Genomic DNA, 26243 nt, shown 5'->3' with positions numbered 1-26243 from the left:
CTTAATTATGAGATGAAGTTTCTCAGAATTATGACGTAATATCGCATGATAAGAAACTCAAAATTATGACCTCATAATAAAAAGTATAATTAACCATTTCATTTTAATACGTTTCTCATATTTAGGACTTATCACATTATAAATATAAAAAAAAAATCTTTCAAAATTACAACATATTATCTAATAATTATAATAAAGTTCTTAAAATGATAAAATACTTAATGTGGTGTATTTTTTTCCCCAAGTGGGCTTCCATATCAGAGATACAGCTAAGCATGACTCAGCAAAAATATGAAACATATTTTATTAAAGAAATATGTACAATAGTAAAAACAAATCCTGGAGTTCTCTGAAATATTATTCAGGTCAGACTCGACACTCGTCCCGAAGCAAAACAAACGGCGACAAACTGAACCTGTGAAGTAAAAAAATGTTCATCAAGCTACATGAAGTCAGCCGTCAGCAGGCCTGGCAGGAAACGCATCATCAGTTATTTCCAGACTCCGTTACAACCAACATGCTGCCCCCCCCCCCCCCCCCCCCCCCCCGTTGACCAACCAAGGCTCTAATGGTGTAACTGGCACAGTTCTGGTCTGTGGAGATCCTGAGCAGAGCACCGGTCCTGGTCTCACGAGTCATTATCAACAGAAGACACACTGAAGAGCAAACACTGCTTTTTTTTCCCCACACAGGGATTAAATCCATTTACAGCACTCAATATTTCAATGGGAAATGAGCAGGAAGGGGAAAGTCTAGTGTGAAGTCTAGTTCCTGGAAACGCAGCTCGAGCTCGAGTCGACGGAGCTTTTACACTGGGCTCAATTTGACAAGCACTTAGACGGGATCACGAGTGTTTTTAGGTTGCACAGAATCAACGTGCCGAGACGGTAAACAGCTGACGGACATCTTAGACATTTCAGTACCGATAAATGTTGAGTTTTGTTTGGCATATGTGACCTGAACAATACAGACAGGCAGATCAGATGGAGTCATCACTCTGAGCTCAGTTCATCTCTAACTGATCCATGATCAGCTGCACACTGTAAGGCATCATCTGTGTGACAGGAGGCATGTGTGCGTTCGTACTGTTTCTCCACGTCGCACCGCCTCGCTGCACTTCAGGGAAACCGAAGAATCCCACTTTGTCTCATCGTCGGCCTTTAAACGGCGCTCCCGTTCAGCGCGGCGTACTTCAGTTTGTTTCTGGACGAGCTGACGTCTTGTGGCGAGGCGCCGACCTCAAACACCTCGTGGATGGCTTTTCGGAAACAATGAAAGTTGTACTCGATCAAACCTACAAAGAGAAAAAAGGATTAATGGAAAGCCTTAAATGTCAAATGTGGCAGAGCTTTTGCAGTGTAGAAGACAGCGTCCAAAACACAAGAAATGTACTGCTGTGGACACACAACATACTTTAACCACCTAAAGAAGGCTCAGCGACAAAAAAACACTCAATATCAGTTTAAATGTACGTTATATTTTGAACATTTTCACCACGTTACCACGCCGTCATATCGCTCTCTCCAAAGCCACCAGACTCCTTTGACAAAAACAGTAATTTTACCTCACAGAACACAATCTGGTTTTTTGTCCACTGCTGCCTCAATCGGTTGGTTAGTTTGTCTCATTGTGTGACTTTGGTGAATTCAAACTTACTCTTTAAAACACAGAAGTCACACAAACAAACTAAGGGATCTTGGCAGTGGTGGACCACCAACTCTTGTGTTCTGTGAGGTGAAATTACTGTCTTTGTCAAAGGAGTCTGGTGGCTTTGGAGGGAGAAAATATGGTTATAACGGCTTCAGCTCCCATTGGAAAGGGCTGTCTGATGGCAAAGTGGTGAAAATGTTCAAAATATAATGTACACTTAAACTGATAGTGATTTTTTAGGTGCCTAAAATACATGTTACTGCCGCCCCCGTCCATAGCAGTACATGGCTTGCTTCTATAACCTGAAACTACTCCACACCTTTCCTCTCAAAGCTCTCCTCTCTGAGGATGCAGACGAGCGCGAGGAACTTTGTGACCTCTTTCAAATAAAGCACTGTCGTGTTGTTGAGCTTGATGATAGCCAAAGACTCCTTGTCATAAGCACAGCCGCTGCCGTCCTGCATGAGCCTGCCAAGAGGCAGAGGACAGAAAGACATTTACACTTTGCATAGAAAGGATGCAGTCACTGCCAACACTTAGAACAAACAGGATGTAATTCTTCTCACCCGTAAATACAGGAGACATCGATGACGACATCTATCATGTCACAGCACAGCTCGTAGGACTGCATGTCCACAGGAGAGCTGTCTGTGGCGATGTAGATCTTGCTAACAACATCGAACAGGAAGGCTTTCTCGATCCCAGAGTGCTGGAAAACACGCAGGATGTTAACAAGAGAGGGTACAGATAGGACTTTTTTTATGTAGTTAAGTTAGAAAATGAAGCGACGTACAGATATGAAAATGTTCAAAAGGTTCTCCAGCGTCGGTAACTGAGGAATAAGCTTCTGGACGACTTTGCTGAAGGCCTCGAATATGGAGTGGTCGTAGATGCTGGTTAAGTAGAAGCTGAGGAGGGGAAGCAGGAGAGTTAACACACTAAAACTACCTACAGGCTTCCTACCAAAAGGTGGAGGACGCAACTCCAGAAACAGCTCCGTTTGTTAGGTCGAAGAGTTGCACAACACTACTGTACATTTTAAAGCTGCATTCACTGATTTTGTGACCAGTATACTGGTGCTATGACCCGATTACTGAAGATAATCCACAGATCTTGTTGTGAGCAGTTTCATGCAGGAACTATTTTCTTTCTACTAAACTACACCAACTGTATCACTGAACAGAGGGAAGTGTGCATCTACTCCCCTGACTGTGACCTGACATTGTTAGGGTTCCTGTGAATGTCAGCATTTGAGTCATCAGTCGAGAAGCCTCCTGACACAGAGCAGTGAAGTGTTCCAGCACACCTGGCTGTAAAACAGAGTCTGATCTCAAAATGAGCTCACCACAAAACTGACTGTGACGGAAACTGAGAGCAGAGCGACTCGTTTCAGTTCACTGCTCTGACTGTCAGCTAAACGTTGAGAAGTGCAGCTTTAGTGTACATGAGGTTATTTCACACGTGGTTCCTCAGAGCGAGCTGCAGCTAATCTCGCTCTCGGCTTTCAGTATCTGACCTGTGCAGACACGCCACACACTCACCTGAGGTGTAGCTTCTCCAGGCTGGCGTCTGCCAGGTCATCGTTGGCCCTCTGATGAATGTCTCTCTGTGTTTCTATTTTGTGGTCGTCTGACAGACCGTCTACTTTATGGATGAACACCTCAAAGTTGATGTCCGGATTCACTTTGTAAGCTCGAGACACAGTGAGATGCAGCCGCCCGAGAGCCTCGACGTAGTCATCCTGACAAGAAGAGGAGGCGTGTTCAGCACAGGAAGAGGTGACGCGCTGCTTCATCTCACACAGGAAGACTTACAAACCTACGGTGTACCTGAGCGTCGATGACGAAGATCAGAGCGCCGGTCCCCTTGAAGATCATCTCACTGTCAAACGTGGGGTCGAAGAAGTCCACCTGGCCGGGAAAGTCCCAGATCTGGAAGTTGACGAAGGAGCTGCTGGAGATGTCGTCCTTGTAGATTTTGTTGGTGCTCTCGAGGAACAGCGTCTCATTGGGGGACATCTTGTGGAATACAACCTGGACAGAGGCAGATTATTGTCTCAGTCCACTGTTACATTCAATGTCTCCTCTGGTTCACAGTCAGACTTACCTAAGACCTTTTGACTATGTGTAATACTGTTTTGTACTTGTACTCAAATTTTGTTTCGTAATTCTACTTTTGTTACTTCAGTCTTCTGTGTGGAATTAATATTAAAATGGACAGAGGGCCTCATATTGACTGTTTTTCAATCTCTTTTCCAGAAGAGGATTATATCAATGTTACAGCCATGCATGTGACAGATTATCAAATTTCTTGTTACTAATGAGCCAACAAACAAACACTGATGTGTCTGGCTGATGTATTAGTCAGACTATGAAGTCAACAGATGTCACGATAAGGAAAGTTATTTAGGTCATAACTACAGTCAGCTGCCAGATTTTAAAGCGCAGTGAGCTAAAACTAAACCTGCTTTAAATCCTTCCTTCATAAAGGTCATAATGGTCAGTTTTTGCTGAAGCTGCATTAAAAAGGTGCTGATACAAGTTTATGCTCATTTTGGTTGCTGTACTTTGAGTTGTGATTGAAACTTATGATGAAATACTGAGAAGTGTCTCTAAATTTTGGACAACTGCATTAATATTAATGAATACAGATTAAACAGTACAAACACCTTCCAGTACAAGGCAAGAGAAGTCCAGCATTATCATGAAGGTGAATGAAACCCTCTGTCTGAACATAATAATCCTCATAAAGGTGAGATTCATTCAGATCTGTTGTTTTAGCTCGAGCCAGGTGTACCTCATAGAAAGCCAGGTGTGCATGGTATTAATACATGTCCCACTCATGTAACACAAGAAGTGCATTCTCGGTTAATTTGGTGGTAGTTTGAGGTAATTTACCTTCTGAATTGATGACTTTCCACTCCGCCTCAGTCCCATCAGCAGTATTCTGGGTTTGTCAGCTGATGTGGAGCTCTCCTCCATGTCCGGCTCCTCCACCCCATAGCCAAAACTTTTAGGAAACGAACCCACAACATCGTAACTCCCCGTTAATGTTGGCTCCTCATACTGAATAGACATCCTGCACTTCGCAGCCTGGCCTGCTCTCTCTTAGTTCTGCTCTCCTTGAAGCCGGTCAGTATTTGAACTTTTCGTTAACTGGCTAAAGAATCCGTACTGGAATGTTGTTGTCGATGATTTTCACAACGAGCTAGCATGGCAAGCTAATCAGCTAGCAGCTGGAGCGCGGTGTTTAGATGTTAAAAAGCCACGTCAGGCCGAGACGAATCCAAACAGGGTTCTAGATAAAAAATACCGAGATGTTAAACAACCACAACATTGGCAACGATTTGGTTAAAGAAGATTGGAATACAGAGAGGATTACTAAAAAAGGCTAGTCACAAGTTAGACACTTCCGCCCTCTTAGCTGTTAGCCACGCCCTCGAAATCTGATTGGCTTCTCGTTCTAAACATAGTCATATGGTTCGCAGTGTGACAAACAAGAAGCAGGAAGAGTACATCAACGGTGAGTAGTGTTTTTTGAAATTTAGGATCTTCAGAACCCTAATTAGACTTATTACATGAAAACTATTTGCTTTTTTAAAATCTTGGGTTAATTTCAACCTTCTTCATTGCATAAATCTGCGACAGCAAAGGTCAAAATGTATTTAGTCATTGAGTTATTTGATGGAAACCTTGTGCTCTTTCATTAGTTGGTTAGCTCGTTCGAGCTAACTTCCCCAGGATTCATTGAAAGTATTTTTGTCTTGTGATCGTACAAATACTGCGCCATCTCACCGCTTTATCCTCCGTGTTGCGCTGATATAAATCTCAGTCAGTGTCTGTGCAGTTGTAATGAATTTAAGTCATTGTTGATAACAGGAAATGCAAAACTAAGATTATATTTTTCACATGATAATAACAGTATGAATGTTGGTCTAACCATTTTTATTGTTATTCCATTTTGCTTTATATTTAATTATATTAATAAGACGTTAAAAACAAAGAGTGTGACAAAAACAACACAACAAACCCATTTTAAAAGGTATCATCCGCTTCATAGAAAGTGTACAAAAACAGCAGGAATAAAGTTCACAGTGACAGATTACACCGAATCCTCAGGCCTGAGATGAGAGATTGAAAACATGTTGATGATAATCTGTAAATATTTACACTGAATAATCCAGAAAATGTTTCTAATGTGACATTGGATTTTAACACATGTACTGAAGATGGATCATGAGCCGAGTCATGTCCTCATAAAACAGCACAAAGCGAAGACGACAAACGGTAATTAAGTTTTACAACAGAGAAAAGCACACTTTGACCTCTTGTTTGTTTGTCTCAGGGTCCAGGATGACAGCAGCCCTCCTGTGTCTCCTCCTGGCTGCTCCAGTGCTGCTGGTCGCTGGAAGCCCAGTTTATAAATCCAACAATGGGACGGTCCCAGTGGTGCTGTGGCACGGGATGGGTGAGTGACCCTGCTGCCCATTCTTACACTGGAAGGATAAAAACATTTACCTAGATAGGAATAAACCTGTTTGGAGGAATCATTTGTTCCTAGATTGATTTATTTATTTCTCCTTTACACAGCTTTAAGGTTGAAAAAACATCTTATTCGACTGACAGTATCATCCATACGGACCCACTGACAAGTAGACAGTGAAGTTAGAGAAACTGGGACAACATTTCTGCACCATGCAAAGTACAAAGTGTGATTGTTTCCTTTGTGTCAGAATCTTAAGGCCACAAAGAGACAGGAAACTCAGGAAAAGCACTTTGAGATCTTGTCTCAAAGACTTATGAAGGGACAAAATGTCAACAGTGATATCTGTATCTGGGGAAGAAATACTGCAGGAGAGCGCGGACAGCGACTTCCACCATTATACACTGTGCATCCGCTCATGTTATCGCCCACATTTTGGCGAAAGCGAAAGCAAAAAACCCCCCAAAACACCACTTCTTCTAAACATTTTCTCTGTCAGCAGCACAGCTGAACACAAAACTTACCAAACCTGTGATGTGAGGTGAGCTGCGGTGAGCAGCCCGACAGTTATGGAAGGTTGCTCACTTTAATTCCATGGTGGTTTGGAAAGAAGCCTCGTGGGAAGTGAAAAACAAAAACATTTTCTCTTCTCCTTCAACAACACTGGCTCAGGTGACTCTGACGCACCTGTCAGGTCACATGTGCTGCGATGACTCCACTGAGCCGTCTGTGCATTTCACTCACCTGCTGTCTCATTCTTACGTTTAACAGATGTTAATATAAGACAGAACATTTCTTAAGAAGAGCTTTTGTTTACGCCCACCCTCCTATGATACAGCTCACATCCTTTTATAGTTTTTTCTCGCTGTTAGTAAAGTACAACTTCCCCTCAATGTCTGTCACACACAAGACGGTTTGTTCCCACTTTCTACCAAACACTGCTCAAACAGTAGTAAATAGTGCATTTTCTCCTGTTTTCCTGATGTAAATATTTAATAATTGATCACAAATACATGACTTCACTTTTAAAAAAGGCAGAACAGTTTCCTTTAAACAGCTGGACACTGTAGCCTTCAGCAAACAATACTCAGACAAGAGTAAACCGTGCGTTTGTAGGGGACTAATTTCAGCGGCGGATTAATAAACATTTGGTGCCTTATTGACAGCAGCAGAACAAAGCATGCAGGGATGAATCGTGTCACAGGGACTTAACTGTTAGTAGAATAAATCTTCGTGTGTCCACCAGGCGACAGCTGCTGTAACCCGCTCAGCATGGGAGCAATAAAGAAGATGATCGAGGAGGAGATCTCTGGCGTTTACGTGCTCTCGCTGATGATCGGAAAGAACGTCATTCAGGTACTTTCACAACGTAAAAAACTTTGAAGTGGACGTACCTCCTAACTCTGAAGGAGACTGTTAGCTTCGTCTCTGCTCCAAATTCCTTCCAAAACTAAGCTGCTTCTGTTTTGACCATTTAATGTTTATTTATTTGTTTGTTTAACGAGCATGAAACTGATGTGATGCACCGAGAGTTTGTAGCTACAGCTAATTTTCAACTCTTGTCTTTTGTTGGGCTTTTACATGTACAGTGTTATTAAAATAAACAGCTCTCAGTGTCATTAAAACTACAATGCACGACAGCAGTGGAAATATAGTAAAATATATATAATAAAATACACCAATACACAAAAACACTTACAAGCTAAGTACAGACAAATAGAGAAAATTAAAAGAATGAATAATTGCATTAGTGTATAAAATAAAACAACAGAAAAGGAGCATTTCAACGCAGGATTACAGGATTAGGATCGTCTCAGGTGACGTAGTGGCGTGGTTAGTGGCAGCAATACGGCAGGTTTGATTGATACATCCGCCTGACGTGAGGATTTCTACTCTGTGATATTTGCAGCGCTGGTGGCACAAGTTACATCAGAAAAATAGCTCCTTTACACCTTCACTATGTCATATTTCAGTGTTAATATTCATAGCAAACCAGCATGACTCTGTCGCTTTCTGCTTTGATCCGTCGTAACACCGTGACTTTATCTTCAGCGCTTCTCCTCGTAGACGGGGCTCGTTTTCTTCTCCTAATCTGTCTGTCATGCTCTGAGCTTTTCATGTTTCTCCTCCTGCAGGACACAGAAAATGGGTTTTTCATGGATGTGAATGAGCAGGTGTCCATGGTGTGCAGTCAGCTGGCTCAGGACCCAAAGTTGAAGGGAGGATACAATGCTATGGGCTTCTCCCAGGGGGCACAATTTCTGTATGTCGCCACTGTTCTGGACACTGAATGGTTTTGTTATGTGAATGTGGTCAAAATTGAACAAATTCTGTGTTTGTGCGGCTTCCCTTCTCGCCTGATTCTACTACAGAGTGAATGAAATACTTCAAAAAAATAGCAATATGCTGGAGAACAGCGTGATTTTCACCTTGTTTGAGAGAGTGACGATAGTAAGGTTCAAGTCCTGAGCTTCATTCTCAGGTCGCAGCCTCTGTTCAAACATGTTCTCCATTTAAAGTATTTGTCTCCTGAAGAATGAGGAAGCTCTCCTTGACTCCTCCCGGTTCCTCTCTTCACAGACGAGCTGTGGCTCAGCGCTGTCCCTCTCCACCGATGAAGAACCTGATCTCCATCGGTGGCCAGCACCAAGGTAACGTCGTGATTAAAAACACCAGTTCGCTCACTTCCTCCGAAAACCGAGCTCTGAAAATCATTTTGGATCGAAAGTCTCTCCTCCTCAGTGCTGCAGACAGAAAGTATTGCTGTGAAGTATTGAGAGATTACATTGTTGATTTTGGTCTTTTCATTGTTCACAGTGAGAAAACAATGAATTAAATCAGACTGTGAAGTAATTTCTTCTTTGTGAGCGTAGCTTACAAGCCTTTCATGTTCATGATGTTAATTCAGTTTAAGTATTTGATATTTGCACATATGTACCTGATAATCAGGTGTTTTCTGGTTTTCTCAAATGCATGTTAGCATGTGAAATATTTCCAGTTTATAAGTACATAAAAAACGCACAGCTGAGATGATGAAGCCTCCTCTAGGCACATCATATTTTGACATAATTCTAATAGCTTTGGGCATACATCCAGACTTTTCTTAAGCTCTGTGAATCATCATTATCACAGACTCTTGTTGAGGTACAACACCTGCCCTGTGTGTCTCTCAATCCTCAGGTGTGTACGGGCTGCCCAGGTGTCCTGGAGAGAGCTCCCACATCTGCGACATGATACGCAAAGCTCTGAACAATGGAGCTTACAGCGACTTGGTTCAGAAACAGTGAGTTGTTTTTCACTCCCTCTCTGAATGAGAGGTGACGCTGATGTTTTTCAGCGGCCTGGATACTGCCTGCTGTGTTTCACTGATTCTGTTCGTGGTTATCAGCCTGGTGCAGGCGCAGTACTGGCACGACCCCTTGAACGACGACCTGTACAAGAAGCACAGCCTCTTCCTGGCCGACATCAATCAGGAGAGGGTCAGTATGCGGCTGAACACAACAGATCCCACCCGCAGCCATTCATGCACAATTCAGAGCAGTTAGTTCAGACTCCTTGCAAAACGTCGCTGCACATTCTCACATTTACATGCAGTCTGAGTCAAGTTGGCCATAATCAGCTTTGTGAATATGTTTTGTGATATCTTTGTGATGCTTTAAAGGCCGTAAATGAGACTTATAAGAAGAATCTTCAGCAGCTGGAGAAGTTCGTCATGGTCAAGTTCCTGCAGGACACCGTGGTGGATCCTGTTGATTCAGAGGTAACGCACACACTCGACAGCAGCCCTGAATAACCGCTGTGTGTGTGTGTATAAACTGTAGTATTTCCACTGCTCATAACGAAGCAGCAGCTCACACCCTCCTGTCCTGACTCTCCCTGCAGTGGTTCGGCTTCCTGAAAATCGGCCAGGCCAAAGAGACTGAAACTCTGCAGGAGAGCGTTCTCTACAAAGAGGTAACGAGGTCGCACAATGTCGCATTTTGTGCCTTTATAATGGCGAGCCAGCTGCTTCAGCCACCGTGCCACACCATTAACGTTTGAGCGTGAAAACCAAACTTTAACCCTCAACTGTGTCCACATGCAGGATCGTCTGGGCCTGGCAGCGATGGATAAGGCCGGAAAGCTGGTTTTTCTGGCAACTGAGGGGGACCATCTGCAGTTAACCAGAGAGTGGTTCGACGCACACCTGCTGCCTTATCTGCGTTAAAACACTCCCAGCCAGTCACCTGAGAGCTAATGTCCGATTTCAGCGACTGAAATGGAATAATTTGCTTCAATGTAATGAATGTGAAGAGTAAAGATTAATAACCAGAGCAGGGATGCAGAAAGCCTAATTCCTTCCATTTGCACTAATCACTTGTAGCTTGATGCCGTTTTTGTGACGCTTTGTGAAACTTTAGCAGCTAATTTGTTCTGATGAGGTCAAACTGTTTTGTTTTTATTTACCGTCGTCTACCAGGCTAACGTACACTGTTTAACTGTACCTGTACGTACTACACGTTCAATCCAATAAAGACAAAACCAAAAGACACTTTATTGCAACATTTTTAATGATGTCTCCAGTACTAATGAGCAGAATTCTGATTTTGGACCCAAAAAAAACCCCAAAAAACAAAAGAGGTAAGAGAAAAAGAGACGATAGAAAAAGAAAATTCAGCGAAGAGCTTCACAGCTTGGAGAGCTGAAGAGTGCCGACACTGTTAGGAGCAGGAGGAGAGACGATGGTGGTCGGGCTGATCTTTGAAGACGATTCAATAATTCTTCATATCTACACAGATGATTACAGCAGATATTCCCAATCTGGAGACTGAGGAGGAGGTGAAGCATTAAACGACCATTTCGCCCTTCAGTCTCTTTTCTCCTCCACTCTGAACAAACGTCTCCTGGCTCTTGATCGCAGACCTTTTCCTACATGCCTCCTTGTATGGAATGTTTTTTCTTTTTAATAATCAGGAATGTCCTATGTGTGGTTTAATGGAAAGCACGCGGAATGATCATTTTCCTGCTATTTTAATTGTTCCAGCATCGTCTAGATGGAGGTTTCATGATGTGACAGTGGTCTTTTACTCCTATTTATGTGCTTTTTCTTTTTTTTTTTTCTGTCATTATCCACCATGAATGTTAATATTGTTACAGTCAACACCAGCGGAGGTGATATGGATGTCATTATCTCCTGTGAAAGAGTTGTGTTTGACAAGTGCTTCACCACCTAAATGCATATAATGGAACAGAAACTTATCAGGGCAAACTTAAAAACAACACACCAGCCCCTCCGGACCAGGAAGAGGAGAAAGAAAAGAGCAGCCTGAAGCATCCTGATTGGCTGCGGTGCTTTTGTTGCAGTGGAATCAATGTCCCTGTTCCCATGTTGGCTATTCTACATGTTAAATTTAGTTTAGCATTATCCGGATAGATAAAAAATCTCAGCTCATCCCAGCTATTGGCAAAACTCATGAATGTTTTTTAAAAGTGCTCACAGGGAAAAACCAATTGGAATGACAAGCTGCTCCCTGCTGATTGGCTGGAGGATTTGCTCCAGATAGACGTGAGCAGTCCTCTCATTGGCTTATTGGAGGGACAGCTTAAGCTGTGATTGGCTGATAAGGAGGAAGGGAGGGAGATACAACGCATGAGGTCCAAATCTCAGTCTACAGTGTGAGAGTTAGCTGGGCGGTGGATCAGTCAGGAAGGCATTTGCAAAAAAAAGGGTGGGGATGGTGTCGAGGAGGGGCGGCCGTTTCACGCGCTGCCCCCGTCTATCCGGCGATCTCTGTTGCTGTGGTAACAAGCTTGCTGCCGTCCCAGATGGTCTTGAACTGCTCAGGAACAGGGTGCTCCGACTGAGAGAGGGAGGAAGAGAGAGGTCATGTTGAAATGTATATTTCACAGGCTGGTCTAACAAACGGACGAGGCTGATTTTTGTTTCTGCCAATAAGACTCACGAAAAGACCAAAATCAACAACATGTTCATCTGTCTGACCCTCTCTGTGGTCTACTGGTTCCCTCTGAAGGCGAAAATCTCTAATTAACAACGTCCACAAATACAGATTTTGTTTTTTAAAAAGGCCAATTTCCTGAAATAAAAGTCTGGGAAGGTTGTGGAACGCTCCAAAAACACCTGTTTGGAACATTCCACAGGTAAACAGGTTGATCTGTAACAGGTGATAGTATCATGATTGGGTATGAAAGCGGCATCCTGGAAAGGCTCAGTCACTCACAAGCGAGGATGGAGAGGGGTTCAACACTTTGTGAACACATGATTGGATGAAGGATGTGACTGAATGGACTCACGTTTTAAAGCTGTCGTCTGTAAACAGTTTGCTTTAAAATGACTGCATTCTGTTTTTATGTACGGTTCACATACAGTCCCAACTTTTTTTGGATTCGGGTTTGTAGAATATGCCAAGAATTATCCTTTAACCAATCAGCCAAATGTCCCTCCTGACAGGATACTCACATATTCTCCGTCTTTGTTGGGTACCAGGATGTTCATCTCTGAGCTCTTGGCGCTGACGATCTCGCAGTTCAGAGAGTCTTGGCTCAGGTAGACATGGCAGCCGTCCGTCTTGTTGATGGAGATGGTGGGCACCTTACCCATGACCTGCGTACAAACAGGCACCGAAGTTAGCCTCCACGGCTGCTGATTGACAACGTGTTGGTCAGAAAGGTTGGATTTGTTTCTGCTGGACACGAGTCTCTGCACTCAACTCAAGATGTCCTCTGAGCAAAGGACTGAAATTAACTGTGGGGCTGCTCTATAGCCAAAAACCGAGCATCTTCCATAGAGTAACTACATGAATATAAAGCAGAGAGTTCATGAAACATGCATTGATGTTCAGTAAAAACAACTGAGGAGTGACAGGCCAGCAGGAATCTCTGGGTGATATCATGAAATGCAACAAAGCTGGTGGGTGGGAACAAATATCAGCCTCACGCTGCTGAGCAGATGATCCCCTGTGTCTGTTAGTCTGTTAGCACTCTGCTCGTTGCACACACCTGGACTTTGACATCCTTGCAGTTGATGATGTCTACGATGCCCACGACGTGGTCGAACACCAGGCCCATTTTCTTACAGTTGTCTGACGGAGAGGAACAAACACATATTTGTAAGCCATTAGCAGGTCCTGTCTGCAGCGTAGCGATGGATGTATAAACACTATCGCTGGATTTATTTGACACTGAAGGAAACTTAAAATCACAATGATTGTCAGACAAGCGCTGAAGTTACAGCTAGCGGCTTTTTCTACGCGCATTCATGTTTATCCATAATGGACATTGGAAATAATGAAGTCATTGAGAGAAGGAGGTCACACTGAATCTAAAAATATGTGCATCATGTTTGTTTGCTTAGATTTGAATAATGACCGAGAACCAGGAGCTTAAGGACCATAAAGGCCTCCATTAACGGTGCGTCACGGCCACTGCTGCTGTTCTACCTGCTGACAGCGCTGATAAGCACGCCACAATGCAATAACTTCCCGTTTTCAGAACACCAGCATGCACCTGTCCCCTTCACCTCACACAGGCGCCTCAGCCTTATGCACCCCCCTTCAAGTCTCCGTCCCCCCTGAAGAAGACTGACAGGCGAGTTTAACTCCCTCTGAACATCCAGCACACGGTTGTGTTCTTACCTACAGTGATTGAGTTGATTTTGCCTTTGACCTGCAGGGTGCTCTTGTTACACTTGAAAGCATAAACCACTTGTTTGAGCTCAGTTTCGCTGATCACCAGGTCCTGGGCTCCCTCTTGGTTCTCCTGCAGACGGCAAGAAGAAGGGAAAAAAGTGAATGATAATATTAGAAAAGTTAATGAAACAGTATTTGTCAAAAGCAGGATGGAACGCTGGAGTTACTATAAAAGGTTAACTATAAAAAAAACACTTCTATCAGAAGTTATTCTGGCTCAATGACTCATTATGGTGCTCTGACAGCCTGCTGCACAAACAAATCAATACAGCCAAAAACAACATCTCTAGTCAAGTTAATCTGGCCCCTTCTCTTCCAGTGTCTTTCCTCTTACTTCAAAACTCAACTTGTGAGAGTCAAACGACAACTTACCACTTTCCATTTCTTTCCATCCAGCTCCAACACGGGGGGCAGCGAGCGGGTCGGGGTGGCAGAGGCGGCCGGTCGGGGGGATTGGGAAGCGAAAGGTTTTGGTCCGGTACGTACTGAAGTACCCGAAGTCCTCAGGCCAGGATTCTTGTGGGTCTTCTGGTCGTCGCTTACGTGCTTCAGGCCTGGAGGGGTCGAGGAAAGAGGGCGAACATGATCCATAAATACAACACTGAAGTACTTTTCAAGTAGTTCATTTTATTGCACTATAATTATTTGACTATTTTTTTAACGAGTTACAAAAACAAAAACAATGATATGAGGATTTGTTATAGATTGAACTATCCAACAATGTATGAAGCAGTTAAAATGAGTTCCACCATGACCAATCACAACACTCAAATTCTGCTTCCACATTAATGTCTGATGTTAATCTAATAATACGATGTTATGAGGTCAAAGTGTAAAACTGATCAGCAGCTCCTCTGACGCTGCTCACTCAGGCTGCCCACCCTTGGTGATGTCCGATCCCTTGTTGATGGAGGCGAACAAAGCGTTACGATTGCCAGCACCATTGTCGCCGCCATCACTGGCTCCAGAAAAGTCCGCGGGGGGAGGAGGTCCGGGGGGAGGTGGGGGAGGACACCCACCTGCGGGAGGACAGGGGGGAGCTGCAGAGGCCGAAGCTACGGGACCCTGAGGTGGACAGAAAATCAGAAATACTGTGACTGAAGCCTTCTCATGTCAGAGAACATGACTCAGCTGACGTGTTTGAACATCTGAGCTCACAGTTCAGAGATAATCAGATACCTGATGGAGACATGAGGAGAGCAACGACACAAAACTGCTCTGCACACGAGAGCAAGAACAGGAAGAACATGGACCATGTTTATCAAACTGCTCACAGCCAAATGTTGGACTTTGATGACAGATTAAATTCTTTGCTTTTACTCCTGCTTGAATGTTGGTTGACAGTAGATTCTGGATGTCTGCAGTGCAGAGACAGAGGTTAAGAACACGTCTTCCCACACATGTTTCACAGTGATTTTTGTTTTTGCCTGCTTTCATTTTGTTCGCAGTCACTTTGCAACCATTGGCATTCTCTGCTTTTATCAACATGGTAATAAATTCCCCTTAAGCCATTTTCCAGCACAGGAACTTTCCCCGGGGACTAGGACGTTTTGGAGGAAATCAGTGCTTTTCCACTGCAGGGACTGGGGTCTAAATTAAGTTCCAGGAACATTATTATACCCTTCAAAAAGTCTCTGCTTCGGTGGTCTGTTTGCAGACAACAAATGGGCCAAAGAGGGTAAACAGGGTAAATCCTGGTCTCTGACTGGCTCTTCCTGTCCAGAACATAAATGTCATGAATCATTTGATCACCACATGCTGCTCCTAAAAGGTTACTCCTGTGCTTCACTGTGAATAAGTCCATCTTTTTCTTCACCATCAGTAAAGACCTTTTTCTATCCATAAACTGATAAACTGGGTCTTTACACAGTTCTTCAGTGACTCACACTCTTGTTCCAGCTCAGTCCGACGGTGTGGTACTTTTTGATGTAGCCTTGCAGGTCGTTCCAGATGGAGACGTAGGCCTTCACCCATTCCACGTGGGTCTTGTCCCTGTGAGGGAGAGACACAAACCAGATTTGCTGTTAAACATCTATTTGCATTCAAATTACATTTCATGTTTCATTTTCCTCCTCCTCCAGTGGTACATTGTTCCTTTCCACAGGAAAACACACAACGCATGAGATCCTGCACACACGCACATACACACACACACAGAACCAGATCTAACCAATGAGCCCAGATCCCAGTGTATCGTCCTGTGCATTGTATTTATGTACAGCATTGCTGTTTTGCATTCAATTCTGCAGAGAGCTCAGTAACTAATCTGAATAAAAGCTGAGTTTCTGTTCAACTGATCAGCACAAACAGGCTGACTTTGGTCTGCGTAACGTCTAAATTGACAGCAACTCTGGGAGTCTGCTCATAAAACACAAAAGCTTTGATTTCAGGTCTAAATACGGGAAGCGCCAGCATGTGTCAGCACGTCGTGTGGCATGCTGACTCAGTAAAACAGAACTTAAAAAGAGCCGAGAGGAAGGAAAAATGGAAGACAGATGGGTTGAGCAAACTGCTTGGCTCTTTATGAAAGTTCATCTGACTCTTTCAGTTATCCAACGTTAAAAGATTTTAAAAAGAAATGACGCAGTTAACAAAAAATGCCAAAGGAAGGACACTAGATAGAAAAATAGCGTGTGGACAAAGTAGGAAACAATACAATGACGCTCACTTACTTTTCCTTGAAATCCTTGAGCACACGGTTAGTGTAGAACATGGCGGCGTCAAGCATCTCTTTAACATAGGGGCATGGCTTGGGAGCCTGCAACACAAAGAAAAAGGTAAACAAATGCATCCATGTCCAAACTGAGATTAAATCAATAGTTTGACATTTTAGAAAACATGCACGTTCACTTTCTCATAGAGAGTTAAAAGAGTATGGAGCTAGAGGAGGGAAATGATGAAGTTAACTAAGAAAAAATAAAATAAATTACATCTGGAAGCAGTCTCTCGTCTTCATGCTATGCTAAGCTAAGCTACGCAGCTACTGTGTCTGTTTCATATTTAGCCTACAAACATGCAGGGTTATTGATCTTCTCAACCAAATGAATATATCTATTCCTCAAAATGCAGAACTGTTCCTTTAAACCAAAAACTACAGCTGCAGATGAGTGGACGTTTACAATGAGATCTTCGATAAACTGGAGTAGGCGTGCAAAGAATGTGAATTTGAAAACCCGATGTATTATTCATAAGAATCAGAAGGACAACAAACAAAGAGTTAATCATCTAAAGTGGAACAGTGAAGCTCTGTTGTTGGTGGTCATGTGTCAGCCAAGAAAATGTTGTTCACCAGACAGTGATGACAGAATCAAAGAGAGGCTTGTTTCCGGCCATTATACACTCATTTATCTGCCCACACACACAAACACACACACACACAGTCACTTTCCGTAGCACACGAACAACACAGTCCCAAAAATCTCCCCTTCCTGTCTCACCATGGCGATCCATCCGAGGGCAGGCACGCTCTCGCTCACAGCGGAGAGGTGGTTGAAAAACGGCGAGCTGCGGTTCTGCTCGCGGAACCCCTGCACCACCTGGATGGCTTTGGACACGGGCTGCAGGAGAGTCGTCAGAACCGCCTGAAGAGGGAAGAGACGGACGAAGGTTCGCTCATATGGAAGATTTTAGCAAGCTCAAGTTCCAGATTTTTAGGTTCAGGAAACATTTTTTACTTCTTCTGTAATCTTACAGAAACATTTTCTTATTACACATTAAGAGTTCTGTCAAAAAGACATTTTAGGGAGTAATTTTTTCTCCATTTCTTGCAATTCATGCATGGCTCATCTTTGACTAAAGCTAAACTTACAGCTGTAAATCTGACACGATTCATCAGAAATCTGTAGATAACAATGTCAACACCAGGCTCATGGAAACCTCAATAACATCCGATGCTGAAGCACCTAAAATATGGCTACTGCTCCTCATCCCGCGTGAGCTTATTTGAGCAGCGTTTGGTGCGTAAATTATGTCTGAAACTCAGTACATGAAAGACCACTGGTCATCATTTGACTCTGGTTTCGCAGAGCAACACAAGACAGAAGTTTGCCACTCTTGTCCCCCCTCCACCCGCATGAACAACACTGAAAAAGCCGGCCCATCATTCAGCCCACAGGAATTTCTGAACCCTCTCATAAAGAACATGAACGCATTACTGTGGAGAACATAATTAAAATGTGCTACCGGCTGATCACAAACAATAAACAGATCCCTTGTTGTGGTGGTGCCATGGATGGAGGAAGTCCAACAGTGAAATGTAAATTAAAACTTATGGCACAGATATCTATGATTTGGCTCTTATGCATCAAGTATAAACCCAGCTGGAATGTTTAACAGTCAGCAGATTTTAAATCTAAATATAATGTTGGCAGAAAAATGACACGGTGGCAGAGAACCTGTGGAGGAGAGTGAAGGGGCTGCTGGGACGGAAGCATCATGAATTATGCAAACTGATTGATTAACGCTGTTAGTTAACTGAGGCATTAACTGAGCATTCAGGAAGAGTGTTTAACTCACATCAGAGGGCTTCTGGCTGGTGGAGGCTGTTACCAGGAGTTTTCTCTGAGCGGAGAACGCCTGTTTCATCAGATCTGCCTGGAAGAGAAGAGAGGGAGCTCAGTTTAAAATACTCGAACAGATAAACCAGGGTGAGATAACATGAAGTCCAGAAGTGACAGAGCTGGCTGTATTTTATACTATTTAACATCTGAACTGTAATTTACATGTTTCTGGACGTCACCCCCAATCTTCTGGCTGAGGGAGAGGTACTGGGCCACGGGGCCGCTGACGATCTCGTCAAAGGCCTCGACGAACTCCGATACAGACGCTGAGAAGAAAAACACAAGGCATAAAAACACTTATAAAATGAAACAGGATAAAATAAAGTTAAAAAAAAAAAGACTAGACAACGGAAAATTAATCAACACAGGAAGTCATGAGGTGTTAATTTAGACTGGACTGAGGCGCATTTAAGATCATGAAGACGATGGTTCCATTTGATTGGGGGGCTGAGGGATTGAGGGGTTTGTTATCTTTGTTTGAGAAGAGGCTGCTCTGAACGGCTGTGGCAGAACTGATGCTGCACCGACATGTTTCTGATTTCTTTTAAGAGAAAAAGCCCAAAAACTCCCTTCAGGCCCAGCTTGTTTCTACACGTAAAAATGCACGATTTCACCTGAGTAACAGGAAGGTCAGCAGACACCTTAGTCATTATAAGTGGAATTATTCCATACTAATGATGCTTGATCATTACCTCCCCCAGCTGATTCTCCAGGGCCTGACATGGACTCCAGGCGAGACACCGCCACCTCCAGCCGCTGCACCAGACCCGCCAACTCAGCCATACCTGTGAGACAGAGAACATAACAAAACATTGTTAACTCAACCACTGATTTCTTCTTGATGAGCCGATGTAACAGGTTACACACAAAGATGTTTCCAAGGATGAAATGATTTCTGGTACTTTTTGAGTATATTCTCAATCAATATTGACCTATACAGGATGAAGCATGACTGACAGGACTGACTGGGGACTGAATTACTCCTGGGACTCAAGGTGATGGCAATTACTGCCAGTCAGGATAACAAACAGCAGTGCTCTGCATTCTGAGCTGTTTTTCCTTTGCTGAATTGGTCCTATGAGGCAGAAGTGGGAGTGTGTCACAGCCTGCAACCAGATGTTTTATTTACCAGAAGTTTATGTAGCAGAAATGTATGTCTTCTCTCTGTTTTTCTATCCTGTTTATCACCCTTGGATTTATCTTGCAGCACTCAGGTTGGTGACCACTGATGTATCAGACACGTCTCACACCGAGTGACATGACACTCCACCTGCAAAGGTTGCAGTTGTCACACAGCAGGTGGAGGAAACTACACACACTGGAATTCACTTGGAACTAAAACAGTCTGCACAGATATTTTGTGCACACCAGCCCATAATGAAAGTCATTATCCTACATTGCCCGCATAGACCAAGTCCCCCAGAATTTGTATAAATGGACCCAAAAATGTGAAATTGCATATTTTAAGGAAGCCCCTTTTGGCCCTGCAGTAAAAGCCACTGAATTCCACCTTTAGAGTGGCTAAGTAGTAAAAAAAAAAAAAAAAAAGAAGCAGCAGTCTGCTAGTAAGCAGGTCAGGACACGCTGAATAAAGACCTGTAGATCAGTACCAGCTACTGCAGGATCTCTGCAGAGTACAGACCTGCCCTGTTATCCCAACTACGTCGTTTAAAGACGATTCTTTCTCAACCTAATTTCAAACTTAAAGAGGGGCCAGCGTGGAGGATTCAGCGGCATCTAGCGGTGAGGTTGCAGATTGCAAACAACTGAACGATTCTTCTTTTCAGGTGATTGTACGCTAATGAAAACATTATGATTATTATATTCTGTATCTTCCTTCCCCCTAAATCCTACACATCGGACCTTTAACGACAGCGGCCACAGCCTAAATATAGTCTCTATAGTCCTTGTGCCAACATGTAAACTGATTCTACTAACTTACCCCTTTAAGTACAAGATTAACTAACTTAAATCCAAGTCCAGCATAATCTCACTCTAACAGACACACACACACATCCACAGCTAATGAGAAAGGCTGACCTTACATAAGACGGCTGCAACCTGACGCTGCCTTCACCTGTGTGACTGAGTGTGTCCAGTCTCAGGTATTTACACCTGGCTGATGGTGAATGGAGGCACAGAGCACTCTCACTAATGAGTCCACGCAAGATAAACCTGCCATCTCACTTTCACTACAGAGGGACTGAACTGAATCTGTAGATATCTAATGACTGAGTACTTGACCTTTTTGGCTGCGACAGGTGAAGCACGTTCGCTCGCACTTCTCTGGTTATAATAATGAAGGTATTCATTTCAGCTTTTAGTACCACAATGTCAGGTCAGATTCATAATCTTTTTTATTTATTGATAGATCAAACAGCTCTGGATTTGAGTTAATTAAATGAAAAAATGCTTTTGTAGACCAAAAAAAATGTTTATCCTTCTCTCTCAAGCACAATCAAATCTCAGGTATTATATTGGCACAAGTATCCGACGATATCAAATGGTACAGGCCTGTACTAAATCTTTAAAATCTGAACTTCAAGCTCAAACCTTAAGGAGATGCAATATTTCCTCCAAACTATTATTCTTGGCAGGTTGGAAAAGTTTGGAGAAGAACATTAGGCTGTTGTACTGACTCAAACTTTCTGATAACAGTATTAATCATGTTGTTCCACGCTGTATGATGGTACCATTAAACAGGGTGCAGCAGGTTATATATTACATCAACACTAAGGATGTTAAATGAAGTCATATCAATGGAGCAGTGTATCAGCAGCATTATTTTTTACACGCTGTGTAAAATGTAAATGAAGCAGAAATCAATCATTTGCAAACAAACTGTTCACCGACGACAGTTTCTGAGCCCATGCAGTCACATCCTTCATCCAATCATGTGTTCACAAAGTGGTGAATCTCGCTCCATCCTCGCTTGTGAACAGCTGAGCCTTTCCAGGATGTCCTTTTCATACCCAATCATGATACCCTCACCTGTTACCAATCAACCTGTTTACCTGTGGAGTGTTCCAAACAGGTGTTTTTGGAGCATTTTACACAGCGTCCTGACATCTTTGAATCAGTGTTGTATAACCCAAAAAGCTGACTCGAGCCAATGCAGGAGAGGTGGTGACACTTTACATATAAACAAAAACATTTTAAAGGACTCAACATGGCCATTAAAGCACTATCCCTACAGCAGACAAGGCATTTGCAAAATGACTCAACTTCCCCTTTTTCTGCCTCACTCACTCATTCATTCAGACAGACAGAGTGGTGAATTCATTTCTCCACAAGGCATAGAGATTAAACTGGATCATTGCAGGACACACACTTCTACCCTTGACCCAAAAGCCTCAGTGTGCGTGGTCAAAGCAGCATTTATGACATGCCTGCAGATACCAGAGCTCAACAGTTACATTTCCTTGTCTCAGCTGAGAGATGACTCAACAGCAGTACAGGAAGGGAGTGGCCCCCTAAAGGTGTAGGTGGGAGTAGTACACACCAGAAAACAAACACCTCAATGTGCAAAGTTGCTTCAAAAAAAAGTGTACAGCTTTGTGTGCACTAAAGTAAAGTTACCACATATTGTGTGTTCAAGCCAAGTGCTGACCATAAAGGAAAAGCCAGTGTCAAGGAAGCAGAAACAACTTTCCACAGACATGCCGGCAGATATAGCAATGGCTCGAGCCAGGGAATCATGCCTCTCATAACATTTTCCTTAGATTCAAGCGCTATAAAAGGCAAGACAGCAAAAACCAGGGCTTAACCTCAACTTCAGAGGTGGAGGAACCACCCTTTGAGTTTTTCTTGTCAACAAACCCCATAAAACAGCCAAAACCAACAATGAACTGATCCTACTGACAAGCATTCGTCCGTGTATGCAAATCCACATCTGATAATAGTCCTAATGAGTACATAATTTAGTTCTGTTTGAGTGACATTTCCTGAAAATTACAGCACTCAGCTGTAAATTACAGTGCCTTTTTTAAGAAATATATATATATTTGTTTGGATATACTTGTTTGCTGCAGACAGGGTAGGACAGTCAGAACATGAGTAACACACAAATACACTGTTGGTTTTGGTCTTTTCATTGGCATTACATATACACCAATGATTAATATTAAAGTACACCTGCAAAGCAAACAAATGCATGAATGCAGGCCACAAGACCAACGTGAGTGTGTATTTTACACAAGAGTGGTGAAGTAAATAAATGTATGAAGTAAATTTCTATGTACATGATCCTTTCAGATATCAAGATCTGTAGAAAGATGCGTTCACACCTGGATTATATTAACTTCCTCTGCATTATAGCTCCTGCTGGTCTACCTCCATTACGTAAAACCCTGCCAGCTGTATTTATAGACCTACTTTTGTGGACATGTGGCAGAGATGTTCTGCATAAAACATCATCAGCATGCAGGGCCAGTGAAGCACGTTAGGCCTGTGTGCGGGTTTCTGCCTGGGGGCCAGACATCCAGACATAAAGAAGGAAGCGTCCAACTCTCTGTCTCTGTGTGTGTGTGGCCCTTTCTATCAATCTGCATCGGATAAAACAAAAACAGACATCATCTCTCCTTTGTCGCAGAGGCAGAAGTAGGCCAAAGCAATGGCGATGAGCTCTGACCTTCCTCGCAGTCCTGCTCTCGGTGGGCTCAAGGCTCCAACAAATCAAGTTCAAGCCGCTGATGTTAATGCGATCACTGGGGTTTCAATCAGACGGTCAGGGACGCCGGCCAGGCCAAAGCTAGCAAGCCGACTTGTGCGTCCCCGGTAAGTTTCGTCTCCCCTTGCTCACAAACGGTTACCTACAAGTCGACGGAATATGAGGGGCGAGGAGGCATTTTGACAGCGTCAGCTTTCTTAGAGTCGACATATGCTTCCCTAAATAACATTAACTTGTTTCAGACAGCTTCTTCATCAATGGGGAAACTGTCTTCAGGTCACACAAAACGTCTCAAAACACCATCAGCACAATGAGGGGGCTAGCTTGATAAAGCAGCGAAGGCATCATGCTAAGTTAACTTAAAGGTGTATACAGAAACGGCTAACGTTAGCTCGGCTGTTGTTTGTGAATTTCCCCTCCCTGCTGTTGAGACTCTGCCTGTTTCGGCATTTCCTGGATTTTTTACCTCCTCTCTCACACACCCCTCCCTCCGTTAGCTAATGTTGGTGTAGTCTGCAGGGGGAAAAAAACAGAAGTTTCCACATTTCAGCGAGCGAGCGTGTTTTATCAAAGAAAGAAGACGTCGGGAATTAGCTGGAGGTTGAACGCATCTGTTAAATATCGGGGAAAGTTAGCGGTTAACCGTTAGGTTGTGTTAGCCGCCTCGGCTAGCCGGGTGTGTTAGCATCACACCGAATGCAATAATTTCTGAATGATTGGATTCCGCGGCGACAGACTGTTGTCTCTTTCGTCTGATTTTTTTAGGCCATAACGAAGCCGTTAAATGCGCAACAAGCCTCACATCTCAACCACTGCATGTCGCTTACCTGCTACTCTGGTCAAGCAGTGATTTGGTGTTTTATATCGCCGTCAATTCCGCCGTGGGAGTGTGCAGTGCGCAGGCTTTCGGGAGCAGACTGGGCTTCGTCTCTTTCTTCCTGTATGTCGCTGAATTTACCCAGCTGTCACCGCGCCGCGTTTCCGCCCTCGTTCGCGCAACTAATTCCTTTCCCATATAAGGAGTGTGAGAGGCAGAGGGCAGCAAAATAAGGAAAGAAGAAGAAACAGCTGCTTTCCTTCCTCGTATGACCTAAGGGAAGGTTATGCAGCAGAGATAATGTTATCATGGCGTTAGTTTTCCTTTAAAGAATACTCCGCTTAATGCCTCTAGAAGAAAAGCCATAAATCCCATACATCTGTCTGCAGGCTGCAGGCTGCATCAATGCCGTGGAGCACAATCATCTGTCATCAGTTGCATGTTTCTTGTGCTCTGTTTCAGCATGTTTGCAGGGCTGTCCTGGCCTGCTGTGTGAGGACATATAAGAATGCGCTCATCTTTTTTTCACATGCATGTGACGTTAAAAAATATGCAAACAACACTGCAAATCTTGACTTTTTGTGACAAATTGTGAACTGATTTTTCTGTCTTCAACTAATCGATTAATCAACTAATTGCTGTCAGCAAAGTGGAATAACAACTAGCTGGAAAGAAGGAATGAATAGATCAGCAGAGGGAAAAAATAAGTACACATAAAAGTACCATCCAGGTCTGTTATTTAAATCTTTGTATTTTCTCACATTACATCCTCTGCCCACCACCCGACAGTCACTGATGTGTTTACTGACCTCTGCTTCCATCTACTGTCATCATGAGGTGAAATTAACATAACCAGCAGTGCTTCCGTCATCATTATGGACGCCATCATCTCACACATAGTGTTTAGGCAGCAATGAGAACAACCATCGAGGTTAATGGGCATCTAAAAGTCAATGAGCAAACACTATGACACAGATGTGTACAGTCATGTTGGCTTATGTAAGGGTCAGTGCAGCAGAGCTTCAGTAAGGGAGTTAATGGTAGGTGCATAACGTGCATCCAAAGGAAATACCGCTCACAGATGTAAAAATAATGTCCCTGCAGTACAAAAAGGATTTGGCATGAAATATTGAACACGGTGCACATATAATAAGGTGCAATAACACACAATGCATCAACCTACAGTCAAGCCTGGTGAGAGAAAGAAATTTTCTGCCATCATAACCATTATAAAAAATTTGTCTCTTTTCTTTGGCCCATAAACAAGAAGCTAATCTTGCACATCACCCAATTTTAGGCTTCTACAATAACTTCAGTCCACTGTTCTTCAGCACTTCAAACATTACAGGACCTTAAAAGCCTTTGATGACATGTTAAGCTCAGTGCCAAAGCACATGGTCCTTTAGTTTGACTTGTGCACGCTGGGACAGAGTGGACAATAAGGACAAACAGGAAATCCGCTCAATCTGGGAATGAAAAGTCCAGTTTTTTCTACAGGCTTTCGGCAAAGTTTTTACTCCAAACACACAACAAAACTCGAGAACAAACTGAAACATTTTATTTTAATTTACAGATTATCCAGTTGCATCAGGTCTGGTCACACAGAAGGAAAGAAGGGGATAATCCTTCATTAAAACCCTTTCTAAAACGTCTTAAATTAAACTGCCTTCATTTAACAGTTGCTCACCATTTTCTCTGTCTGTCTTCACAGTGGACTCCATCAGAGTCAAGGTCAATTCACTTCTATGAACCCCAAAAGTGTCTGGCAAAAATTTGTACATGTAACAGAAGAAATGCTGAATCTTGTTTTGTCAAATAGGTAAAGAATTATTCTTGAGAAAGTTCACTGTGAGTTTTGGGGAAAAAGGTACTCAGATAAAGAAGAAATGAGAATAAATCAACAGCAGATTGTAGCGATTTCTCCAAAAAACATTTTCTGTGGTGTGTGGGAAAAAAAAAACAAAAAAAAACGGAAGAATATGTCGTCATTTTAACGTGTTCAAAAGGTCGCATTTTACAGAGTCGGCACTTGGGTGCGCTTGATTTTAACCTGGCTCACGCAAGGTGGCGAAAGATGGCCAGATAAATACAGCAAGTCAGAATGAAACATTTAAAAACAAACCTCTGCGCTCTGGCCTGATGTGCACCGGGTGCTTTGAGAGCGAACTCGTGCAGCAGAACTGACATCAGCATGAGATGAATTAACAGTAAGAAACAGACATTTTCTTGTGAAACATTCTACGTGATCGCTTACTTCACACAGAGCACAAGGTGAACGGTCTCCATGGCGTACCCTTCTGACATTCAACAACCAAAGAAAAGGTGACTTACAGGCCAGTTTCACATGCAAAGCTATCGCACAGTGAGATGTTGCAGGGAAG

General features: G+C 43.2%; 3 protein-coding genes across 4 annotated transcripts; 1 reads left to right on the top strand and 2 right to left on the bottom strand.

Moving 5' to 3' along the window:
- Positions 1–89: 89 nt before the first annotated feature.
- Positions 90–4727, bottom strand: rragcb (Ras-related GTP binding Cb). The gene is made up of 7 exons (XM_076754010.1): positions 4548–4727; positions 3480–3683; positions 3192–3391; positions 2444–2558; positions 2217–2359; positions 1970–2118; positions 90–1294 (listed from the first exon to the last, which is right to left on the bottom strand). Exons 1-7 carry the CDS (start codon positions 4725–4727, stop codon positions 1161–1163), a joined length of 1125 nt encoding a protein of 374 aa, XP_076610125.1. The 3' UTR covers positions 90–1160.
- On the top strand, positions 4647–10661 carry ppt1 (palmitoyl-protein thioesterase 1 (ceroid-lipofuscinosis, neuronal 1, infantile)). Of its 2 annotated transcripts, none has more exons than XM_076754013.1 (10): positions 4647–4781; positions 5995–6117; positions 7379–7488; positions 8268–8395; positions 8713–8783; positions 9313–9415; positions 9521–9611; positions 9794–9892; positions 10015–10086; positions 10217–10661. In XM_076754013.1, exons 2-10 carry the CDS (start codon positions 6003–6005, stop codon positions 10337–10339), a joined length of 912 nt encoding a protein of 303 aa, XP_076610128.1. In that variant the 5' UTR covers positions 4647–4781; positions 5995–6002; the 3' UTR covers positions 10340–10661. The 2 variants fall into 2 exon arrangements, with proteins under 2 accessions (XP_076610128.1, XP_076610127.1); XM_076754012.1 differs by lacking the exon at positions 4647–4781 and adding an exon at positions 5138–5172.
- cap1 (CAP, adenylate cyclase-associated protein 1 (yeast)) lies at positions 10660–24001 on the bottom strand. Its single transcript, XM_076754009.1, has 13 exons — positions 23873–24001; positions 19069–19161; positions 18539–18642; positions 18333–18410; positions 17255–17398; positions 16490–16575; positions 15704–15809; positions 14699–14882; positions 14190–14371; positions 13764–13887; positions 13129–13211; positions 12590–12733; positions 10660–11972 (listed from the first exon to the last, which is right to left on the bottom strand). The coding sequence occupies exons 2-13, from the start codon at positions 19157–19159 to the stop codon at positions 11889–11891; spliced, it is 1410 nt and encodes a 469-aa protein (XP_076610124.1). The 5' UTR covers positions 19160–19161; positions 23873–24001; the 3' UTR covers positions 10660–11888.
- Positions 24002–26243: the final 2242 nt, after the last annotated feature.

Source organism: Chaetodon auriga, chromosome 17 (genome assembly GCF_051107435.1).
Source record: "Chaetodon auriga isolate fChaAug3 chromosome 17, fChaAug3.hap1, whole genome shotgun sequence".
NCBI lineage: Eukaryota > Metazoa > Chordata > Actinopteri > Chaetodontiformes > Chaetodontidae > Chaetodon > Chaetodon auriga.
The sequence above is the reverse complement of the archived record's forward strand: the minus strand, read 5'-3'. Positions and strand labels throughout refer to the sequence as shown.

Excerpts from the sequence above, each read along its gene's own strand:
- rragcb (XM_076754010.1), bottom strand. The coding sequence starts at position 4,727 with ATGTCTATTCAGTATGAGGAGCCAACATTAACGGGGAGTTACGATGTT. Across the intron at positions 3,392-3,479 it reads TCTTCGTCATCGACGCTCAG|GATGACTACGTCGAGGCTCT; the intron begins GTACACCGTAGG and ends TCTTCTTGTCAG. Across the intron at positions 2,360-2,443 it reads TTTTGAACATTTTCATATCT|CACTCTGGGATCGAGAAAGC; the intron begins GTACGTCGCTTC and ends CGTGTTTTCCAG.
- ppt1 (XM_076754013.1), top strand. The coding sequence starts at position 6,003 with ATGACAGCAGCCCTCCTGTGTCTCCTCCTGGCTGCTCCAGTGCTGCTG. Across the intron at positions 8,396-8,712 it reads TCCCAGGGGGCACAATTTCT|ACGAGCTGTGGCTCAGCGCT; the intron begins GTATGTCGCCAC and ends CTCTCTTCACAG. Across the intron at positions 8,784-9,312 it reads CATCGGTGGCCAGCACCAAG|GTGTGTACGGGCTGCCCAGG; the intron begins GTAACGTCGTGA and ends CTCAATCCTCAG.
- cap1 (XM_076754009.1), bottom strand. The coding sequence starts at position 19,159 with ATGGCTGAGTTGGCGGGTCTGGTGCAGCGGCTGGAGGTGGCGGTGTCT. Across the intron at positions 17,399-18,332 it reads CCAGCCAGAAGCCCTCTGAT|GCGGTTCTGACGACTCTCCT; the intron begins GTGAGTTAAACA and ends TTCCCTCTTCAG. Across the intron at positions 11,973-12,589 it reads CCAACAAAGACGGAGAATAT|TCGGAGCACCCTGTTCCTGA; the intron begins GTGAGTATCCTG and ends TCCCTCTCTCAG.